At 40.9% G+C, this 10,816-nt stretch overlaps 1 protein-coding gene across 1 annotated transcript in view; it reads left to right on the top strand.

Moving 5' to 3' along the window:
- Nucleotides 1-260: 260 nt before the first annotated feature.
- The window catches only part of LOC126108606 (uncharacterized), a 48,813-nt gene continuing 38,257 nt past the window's right edge, over nucleotides 261-10,816 (top strand). The window contains exon 1 of the mRNA XM_049913910.1: nucleotides 261-444. Within this exon, the coding sequence (XP_049769867.1) occupies nucleotides 276-444 (169 nt within the window). The 5' untranslated portion in view covers nucleotides 261-275. The remainder of the gene's footprint in view (nucleotides 445-10,816) is intronic.

The raw sequence follows: 10,816 nt of genomic DNA, 5'->3' as shown, positions 1-10,816 counted from the left end.
TGGCCCGTGTGACATGTCCTCTTTTTTTCCTTTGTCCTCCTTTTTTAAACTGTCCTTTTTAAACAACTGCATCTGGTCACCCTACGTAAGCTGCAGTAGTTATGCCGAGACGAAGAGTCTTGCCCAGGATGGACTAGCGCAGACAGCTGTGGGACTGAAGACCGCAACAACAACATGTAACTGTGTGATGAGAGTCTGGCAATCTTACAATTGAGTCTGTACACGGGAGAGCGGCCAGGCAGGTGACGTCAGAGAGGGATTTATCAGACCGACCAATGGCCTGCGAGCGTCCGCAGCGGCCAACCAGAGCGCGCCGGGCGGCTAGGCTCGCCAGCCAGCCAGCCAGTGTGTCGAGGGAGCAGAGGCCAGCGGACATGGCGAGGATGAGGTCTGTGTTGTTTCTCGCGCTGCTCTTCGTCGCTTCGTGCCACCTCTCCCCAGCAGGTAAACACCGCACTGCAGTCGCGGCAGGTGAATCACCTACCACGCACAACAAACTTTTTATTTACTTGTTGTATTTATTACATCGAACACATGCAATAGGGCCTAGCGCTTATCGGTGAAGTAACCGGTATTCAGTTATATCGGGTTTTTTCAACTCCAGTTTAACTGGACTGTTAAAACCGCCCAAAATAACCGGTTTCTGAAATGATTTTCCGTTCTTCAGTCTTATTATTTCCTAATGTAGGAAATGTAGAAATCAGAGATTGAAGAATTCAGACTCGCTCCTTTTTAAGACACACAGAATGGAAATAAAACTTCCTGGCAGATTAAAACTGCGTGCCGGACCGAGACTCGAACTCGAGACCGTTGCCTTTCGCGGGCCAAGGTCCCGAGTTCGAGTCTCGGTCCGGCACATAGTTTTAATCTGCCAGGAAGTTTCATAACAGCGCACACTCCGCTGCAGAGTGAAAATCTCATTCTAGAATCAAAATATTGAATTAAACAGGTTAATAAAAGAAGACTTAGTCGATCCACCACTCGCTGCTTTTCTCGAAAACTGATACGTGGTTGAATACTGCAAAACAAAAAAAAAAAAAACAAAAAAATCACCAGTGTTCTCTTATTGGTTCTTTCCAAACTCTCCTCAAAAACCATGCTGTAATCGAGGACCATTGGGCATTACCAGTAGTCAGTGCTAAAGGATGAAAACTTAGAGTGAAGAATTCTATTTTTCGTGTTAATTTGTCCGTTTTCAGGGGCTACAAGGAGATAAAGGTTTGTTAATTAGACACGTGCAGCAGATCGGCTGTTTTCTATTTTTATTGTAAGTATGATTGAATTGTTATGTTACGGGTTTTCTCCTCGTATTATTGTCACAAGTTTCTTGTGACTTCTTCCATTTATTATCTTTTACATCAAATGGAGCATTGTACTTGACTCACGCTACACTTCGTGAAGACTTCCAGCCTGGGAACGGTGGCACTCTGTAAAACAATCGATGACGTAGAAACTACCATATAGGCCGTATGCGGCAGGTCTCGCACATTGCACGTACACACGTGCCATCTAACAAGCCACGCCACATTGTAAATTCAATACCGTGCCAATTCTTACTCGTTTCTGCTGGCGTTGCCAGCCGGTGTGGCCGAGCGGTTCTAGGCGCTTCAGTCCGGAACTACGCGGCTGCTACGGTCGCAGGTTCGAATCCTGCGTCCGGCATGGATGTGTGTGATGTCCTTAGGTTAGCTAGGTTTCAATAGCTTTAAGTCTCGGAGACTGATGACCTCAGATGTTAAGTCCCACAGTGCTTACAAGGGAGCCTCCCCATCGCCCCCCCCCTCAGATTTGGTTGTAAGTTGGCACCGTAGATAGGCCTTGAAAAACTGAACACAGAGCAATCGCGAAAACAGGAAGTTGCGTGAAACTATGAAAAAAATAAGCAAAATATACAAACTGAGTAGTGCATTCGCAACATAGGCAACATTAAGGAGAGAATGAATTGAGGAGCGCCGTGCTCCAGTGGTTAGCGTGAGCAACTGCGGGACGAGAGGTCCTTGGTTCAAGTCTTACCTCAAGTGAAAAGTTAATTTTTTTATTTTCAGACAATTATTATCTGTCCGTCCGACGCGAATTAACTTCGCCGTAGTATGGGGACGCTACACCTACACAAACATCGAAGCACACGTCAGTCGGGCACAGTGCACGGAAACCTAAATCGGGCAAGGCAGAAGAATCTTTCTGCCCATTCGCCAAGTATACAAGTTAGGCAGGTCGACAACATATTCCTGTCATGTGAGTCACATGCCGTCACCAGTGTCGTATAGAATATATCAGACGTGTTTTCCTGTGGAGGAATCGGTTGACCTATGACCCTGCGATCAAATGTTTTCGGTTCCCATTGGAGAGGCACGTCCTTTCGTCTACTAATCGCACGGTTTTGCGGTGCGGTCGCAAAACATAGACACTAAACTTATTACGGTGAACAGAGACGTCAATGAACGAACGGACATACCATAACTTTGCGAAAATAAAGAAGGAAAACTTTTCCCTCGAGGGAAGACTTGAACCCAGGACCTCTCGTGGCGCACCTGCTCACGCTAACCACGGGACCACGGCGCTCCTCGGTTCACGTTCTCCATCTTGCGCATGGACTACCCAGTTTGTATATTTTGCTTATTTTTTTCATAGTTCCACACAACTTCTTCCTGTTTTCTCAATTGATCTGATTCAGTTTTTCAATGCCTATCCACTGTACCAACTTACAACTAAATCTGAGGGAGGTGCGATGGGGAGATTCCCTTGTTGGAGCCTTTTGAACCATTTGAGCCATCTGCCGGCATTATTCGTAAAATAGCACTGATTACATTTCCCATTTCCTATAATAACACAACATTTTTAAAGCAATGCAAATTTTAGAAATAAAAATTACTCATTCTCTAAGAAATGTTTATTTACAACGAAAAATTTTAGCACTGCAACTACGGTTAATTGATATTTCGATTTTTTACCAAGTTGTTAGTGAAAGATAGAAATACTTGTTATAACTGACACCAAACAAATATCGAAAAATACCGCTTATTCAGAACTAAAATACCGGTACTGGTTTAAACCGGTCGGTTTTTCCCATCTCTAATATACAGTACCTTTTTATATCACAGGTAACTGAGAATTAACAATTTAGTATGACAAGTAGTATTAGTATCAGAATGTGCGCCCCCTGCCACCGCCCATGCCAACATATCAATTTTTTAGTCAGACTCGACACACTACCACTGTGCGAGAACACAAAGGAAGCCGGTGACGTGTGAGCAGCCTACTCTCAGACCGAAGTGCAGGTATTGACACCCCCGCATGTGTGCACGAAGAGCGCACCGCCAGCCCACCAGTTAGTACTCTGCCTGCTCTGCAGTCTTTCTCACGCAGTTAAAAAATACTACTCAGTTAAAAAATTCGACTCTTTTGCGTACTATAGCCTCATACGACAGCTCCATGCTCATCTGCCTATCTTCTCGTTAGTGATCGTAATTATTGCCATAATTCGAAACTGATTAACCCACCGCACGAAAGTCGGAAAGTTTGCAATGAAATATAGCAGTCATAACGAAGTTATGTTTGGTGTAAATTAACTCACACATTGCAGCGAATGAAATGTACCTAACATGCAATTGCAACGACATTATGAACCAGAGAATTATAAATGAGCATCTGAGGGCAAAACACATAAATTTCGCAACTAATTATGATACAACATGTGTACAAACTATACACTTGGGCACCTCTGACTGCCCTCTCTGCTTGATGAACAAAACTTTCACGTGTTTCACTTCGGCCTTAAACTAACGGTTTATTTGTTACTGTATTTATTAGATGATTTGCACTACAGCCATTTGTAGTCTTTCTACTTATAATTTTGAAATGAATTTCTTTGACTCGTAGTGGCATAAATAAATGCATTAATACTAGATGAAAATCATTTGTTTTGCTTACCGTCACGTATTTCCTGGAGCACCTCAAACTGGCAGTGCTCGTTTCGAAAACAATAGCAGCGTTGACATAAAGCTGCACTGAATTAGAGGTCTTGATAATATACGCCAGCAGCTGGAAATCTCAACGCTAGCAGTGCCAACGTATTTTCAGCGAAGTATACTTCTAAAAAACGATGGGGGTACTTTGTGAGCACCACAAAATGTTTTAAAAAATACAAATTTCGTTAATAATTTTTTACTTTCATTTACAAAATACTTTTTAAAGACACGTTGACGTATAAGTACGGTACAAAACCTGAAAATGTTGAATATCCCATTCATTGCGCAAAGTCGCATCTACTACAAAGGGGGCAGACATTGTGATTACTTCAAGTATACTTAATTTTTAGGATTAAAGTAACAATAGAACACGGTAGAAGAACTCGTTAAAACAATAAAAGCTGACTATAAAAATGCTGATAAGTGGCCTACGTAATACATTTCGATATGGTATTGAATCCATTGTCATCAGACGCATTTCGGGTGTAGCCCATCATCAGGTGACATGGTGACAAATAATAAAGACAAGTGCAAATAATGATATCATACAAGGCAGCGCAATCAAAGAAATGGCATTACATGAACCTCAAATGAAATTAATTGTATACAACGTAAATACATGCCATTTAAGATCATTACAAGCATTGACAGGGACGTTGAATAACTTCACTACAAAAGCCTAGCAAAACATATGTCGTTGTGTACAAAGAGTAGACCTAACAGCAGCTGATTACAGTTACAATGTTGAGGTACCGCTAATGGAGCCATGATGTAAACCCTTATCGCTAGCGGATAGCACTCCTGGTGTATGTTAAAAAAGAGAATATTAATACAAAAGAGCAAAAGTTCAGCCAGCACTAGTGTGCACAAACGTGAGTTGTAAAAAGCAGTATTCTATTAACAACAACGTCATACAGAACCAAATTATCTGATTTGCTCGTGATTGCAGTAGAGGGTATCACATCTGATGCAAAGTTAATTGAAATAATTATTTTTAAATAAGGCAAATATGATTAAAATTATTTTAGGTTTACCATCACAGTTATGTAAGAAAGTCAACAATAAAGTACAACACAATAATTCAGATTTCGTAGAACAAATGTATTACTACATGCCAGCTTCATATTTACAGTAAAACTTCTGAAAGACCGCTCACTAATAAACTTACATGTCGACATTAAAATTCCATAAATATAGTGAAAGCTAAACGAAATAATCTGGATGGGTTTTCATTGCTTTTTCCTATTCGCAAGAAACTCATTGAAAAACTCAAAGCACCTACTACTGCTTGATATCTGCTCATTTCTTATAAGTTCTCACGCTAACTGATTACCCATATACATTTCAATTTTTTCAAAAATATCCGATATTATGCTCTTGTTACCGAAATGCAAACTGGACAGCTCATATTCAGTATTTTTAAGCTGATAGTTCTCCTTTAAATTAAATTGCAACGCTCTTAAACTAATTACACATCCATGTTCACGAAATCTAATTTGAAACTCCCTTCCAGTGTGCTCGATGTAGTATTTCCCACATGAACCGCAGAAAATCTTATAGATACTAGTAATACAGAATTTATTAGGTGGTACTTCTAAGCTATGTCACAGCAATTTACCCAGTTTATTGTTCGTTTGATATCCCACTGTATTATTATATTTGCTATCCTATCTAACATGGACCCATACTATGACAACGAAACATACTTTTCCTCCTCCTTGATAACTACTTCATTCTTTTCTACTCTGTTGAAAATCTTTCTTCCAATTCTCCTGACTGCCGCCTCTGTGAAGCCATTACACATTCTGACTTGAAGCACCATTTCAGTTTCCTCCTCAATCATATCTTCTGAGCAATCTAACTCAGCTAGCCGTTAAAACCTTCAAGTAAAATAAACATGCTTTTGAGTTGGTATGTGGCATGATTAACAGTATGTCCTGTTCTGGTGCTTTGTAAGTCCACAAAATTTTATTGAATCCACAACTTCGATTTCATGAGTTAACTCCATATTTCTATGTAAAGAGTTAGAAATATTGAAATATTCGTTAGCCCTGAACGTCATTTTCATCACCTAAAAAAATTATGAAAATCTGGCCGACGTATCTATGTTACACTGTAATCTATTCTCATGCTGTGGCGTATGTATCAAACAATTTTCTCTATAGAAAATTTATAAAAATTTTTGAAAGGATTCCTGAGGTACTTGAGCTCATTACAAGACCATTTTTTGCTGACTTTCTTATTAGAAGTAAAGTAATTAAAAGATAAGGAATTTTAAGTAACTCCGATAGCTCAGAAGCATATATGTAGCGTCTATTTTTCCAAACACAACGAAATTGTATTCGTTGTATCTGGGATTCACAGTCATACAAAACTGTTTGAAGGACATCATCTTTACGCTAGTGACTGTTATAGGTTTTTATTACACTACTGCAATTTCGGCCTTAGGCCATTATCAATGGCCTAAGGCCGAAACTGCAGTAGTGTAATAAAAACCTATAACAGTCACTGGCGTAAAGATGATGTCCTTAAAAAAATGAAATTGTTACAAATAACTTCTAATCTTTTATAAATTGACATATTCGTATAAAGATTCTTAATATCGAAGGATACAAGACGTTCATTTTCAGGCAAGACTGTATTTTGTAAAACTGTGCCATCTCAGAGCTATTTTTAGACTGAACAATTTTTGGAAGTTACAAAATTCTTTAATTTTTGCTTGACAGAATCTATTTACAGAGTATTCTGGACTTTTACAAGCGCTATCTACAGGATGAATATGGTGGTTTTCTTTACAGAGCTTGTTTTGTGCTCCTAGAAGTGGCGTTTTTAGGATTCATCATCAGTAACTTAGTAATTTAGTATCTGGAAACGTAGTAGAATTGTTAATAGCATTTCTGACAGCATTAACAAAAGGCGCAAGTGACTGTTTTCCTGTACTATTTCATTGTCTTCAAAATATTTTTCTGTTTTGGGAATGTTATCTGCATCGTTAACAACAACAAATGGGGAACTCTAGTCATGCTTCGTGAGCGACATCTTATTTTTTACCAGTTTTGAGTTTAATTTCTGCACGGAGTTACACAGGCTCTTCAAAGGCTGATTTTTATTACGAGAAAGTGCAAGTGAATTATATGTTTTTATTGATATATTCCACCTGTACAGATTTAGACAACTTTAGCACCTTGCAGCCACTCCTAATCCTGAAATAATTTCTTTAAACAACATATTAACGAAGTTTGGTGGAAGGTTAACTCACATATTCGTAGATTAATGTAGCCCCATCATACTTAATTGCTTTGGAGTGAGTAACGCACAAAAACGGGCCTGGAAAAGATTTGCAAAATTGTTAGTTAAAAGTTTAGATTTGTGTATTACTCTGGTTTCAGTTTTTATCCAAGTCACAACAGACCTAGCTATAATACAATATGCACAACATGAATCACTTTACATCTTAATTTTAGCGTACTACCATCCACAAAAGTATATGAATGACCTGAATTGCGTTTCGCCTGATTTGCATGCAACCCGCATAACGTAACTGTCTTGCGGGTCCTCTAATATCATTGCAGTACAGTCGTTTGACTTTCAAAAATTGCTATCACAAGACATCACAAGGATTAAAGCAATCAGTCCAGATGCAAATTCTATGAAACGCATCATTAGAAATCAGATAGTCCTTAACACATGTAAACTCAATTTCGTTACGGTAAGTGACACTTCAAAGTCACTACCACACTTATTAGAAATTCACATATATCATTACAGCAATCTTTCGGCAAATTTAAACATTTTTACGAACAAGATATTTTGAGAGAATGTCTCGATAGTAAAGTTCTCTGATAATTCGAAGTATTTTTGCTCTTTTAATGGTTTTCCCCACACTTGTGAAAAGTCGTTTCTGATATGAGTGGTTTGTCAAAAACTGATTGTTGAACTAACGAGTTAAAAGCAATGTGACTGACGGCATCAAGCGCTCTCTAGAAACCTCAAAATTAACGTGGTGGGACCACTAATTTCTCTGCACTCATGACTGAGCAATTATTTCTGCACATGTATGAATTTTAAACGGCATCACGTCCTTTTTTGTTCTGCATCTGGATTGCAACCAAGCAGCTTTAGCCACTGTAACTAAGGAAAGCTTTCGTGCTGACCGAGACTCGATCACGGCAACTTTCGTCATCGGTGAACCGGCATCAAGAGTCGTGAAATATCGGAGTTTCCACCAGTAACAGTTGGCAAATGTAAACTTGAAATTTAGTGTTCTGGCTGGAATCCTGTCAAGACGCTTATCTCGCTGTCATCTAACCACGAAAAACGCAGTAGCAAAGTCTGCACGTGTTTAAAATGAAATGACATGATGTAAAGTTTTGAGACGCGGACTCGAACCCAGCAAGTAATCAGACTGTTAACTAAGTAAAATCAGATATTAGATATGGAATTTTTTCACCAGCAGCGAGATATTCGAATTTGAAATGAGGATATAATTTTTTTCCTGACCGAGGATCGAGCCCGGCACCTACCGCTCGTTTTTTCTCTCCATTAATTGTTTGCACACCAGTAGTAAGGTGTGTGGATGTTTGACGAGAAATAACGGCACCTTTCGTTATTGCTGACAAGACATGAAGAGACATTAAAAATGAAAATTATTTATCACTAGTAGTTCGGTTTGTATACAGGGTGTTACAAAAAGGTACGGCTAAACTTTCAGGAAACATTCCTCACACACAAAGAAAGAAAATATGTTATGTGGACATGTGTCCGGAAACGCTTACTTTCCATGTTAGAGCTCATTTTATTACTTCTCTTCAAATCACATTAATCATGGAATGGAAACACACAGCAACAGAACGTACCAGCGTGACTTCAAACAGTTTGTTACAGGAAATGTTCAAAATGTCCTCCGTTAGCGAGGATACATGCATCCACCCTCCGTCGCACGGAATCCCTGATGCGCTGATGCAGCCCTGGAGAATGGCGTATTCTATCACAGCCGGCCACAATACGAGCACGAAGAGTCTCTACATTTGCTACCGGGGTTGCGTAGACAAGAGCTTTCAAATGCCCCCGTAAGTGAAAGTGAAGAGGGTTGAGGTCAGGAGAGCGTGGAGGCCACGGAATTGGTCCGCCTCTACCAATCCTCTGTCTGTCACCGAATCTGTTGTTGAGAAGCGTACGAACACTTCGACTGAAATGTGCAGGAGCTCCATCGTGCATGTACCACGTGTTGTGTCGTACTTGTAAAGGCACATGTTCTAGCAGCACAGGTAGAGTATCCTGTACGAAATCATGATAACGTGCTCCATTGAGCGTAGGTGGAATGAAACTAAAATGAGCTCTAACATGGAAATTAAGGGTTTCCGGACACATGTCCACATAACATCTTTTCTTTATTTGTGTGTGAGGAATGTTTCCTGAAAGTTTGGCCGTACCTTTTTGTAACACCCTGTATGCTAGGGCTTGAAATGAAACCATGAATATTTTTGTACTGGACCAGGATTCGAACTCATATACAGTATGTGATCATAAATATCCGGACACTTGATGAAAATGACTTACAAGTTCGTGGCGCCATCCTTCGGTAATGCTGGAATTCAATGTGATGTTGGTCGACCCGTAGCCTTGATGACAGCTTCCAGTCTCACAGCCATACGTTCAATCAGATGCTGGAAGATTTCTTGGGGAATGGCAGTCCAATCTTCACGGAGGGGAGGTATCGATGTCGGTCGGTGAGGCCTGGCACGAAGTCGGCGTTCCAAAACATCCCAAAGGCGTTCTGTAGGATTCAAGTCAGAACTCTGTGCAGCACGGTCCATTACAGGCATGTTATTGTCGTGTAAACACTGCGACACAGGCCGTGCATTATGAACAGGTGTTCGATGCAGTCGCCACCCCAGATTTGCTCTTCAACAGCGGGAAGCAAGAAGGTGCTTAAAACGTCAATGTAGGCCTGTGCTGTGATAGTGCTACGCAAAACAACAAGGGGTGCAAACCCCCTCCACGAAAAACACTACCACACCATAACAAACCGCCTCCGAATTTTACTGTTGGCACTACACACGCTGGCAGATGAAGTTCACCGGACATTCGCCATACTCACACCCTGCCATCGGATCGCCACATGGTGTACCGTGATTCGTCACTCCACACAACGTTTTTCCACTGTTCAATAGGCCAGTGTTTATGCTCCTTGCACCAAGCGAGGCGTCGTTTGGCATTTACCGATGTGAGGTGTGGCTTATGAGCAGCCGCTCGACATGAAATGCAAGTTTTCGCACCTCCTGCCTAACTGTCACAGTACTTGCAGTGGTTCCTGATGCAGTTTGGAATTCCTGTGAGATGGTCTGAATAGATGTCTGCCTATTACGCATTACGACCATCTTCAACTGTCGGCAGTCCCTTTCAGTCAACAGACGAGGCCGGCCTGTACGCTTTTGTGCTGTACGTGTCCCTTCACGTTTTCACTTCACTATCTCTTCGGGAACAGTGGACCTAGGAATGTTTAAGAGTGTGGAAATCCCGCGTATGACACAAGTGACACCCAATCACCTGACCACGTTCGAAGCCCGTGAGTTCCGCGGAGCGCCCCATTCTGCTCTCTCACGATCTCTAATGACTACTGAGGTCGCTGACATGGAGTATCTGGCAGTAGGTGGCGGCACAGTGCACCTAATATGAAAAACTAGGTTTCTGGGGGTGTCCGGATACTTTTGATCACATAGTGTATGTTCCTTTCGTCGAGACTTAGGGTAGTTTGCAACCTTGGGGAAAACAACTAAATGCTCTATCGTACCGTGTCGGTCAGACACCACAAATGAGGAGATTCGAATTCGAATTCCAGACCAACA

The sequence above is a fragment of the Schistocerca cancellata genome, chromosome 11 (genome assembly GCF_023864275.1).
Source record: "Schistocerca cancellata isolate TAMUIC-IGC-003103 chromosome 11, iqSchCanc2.1, whole genome shotgun sequence".
In the NCBI taxonomy this organism is placed as follows: Eukaryota; Metazoa; Arthropoda; class Insecta; order Orthoptera; family Acrididae; genus Schistocerca; species Schistocerca cancellata.
The sequence above is the reverse complement of the archived record's forward strand: the minus strand, read 5'-3'. Positions and strand labels throughout refer to the sequence as shown.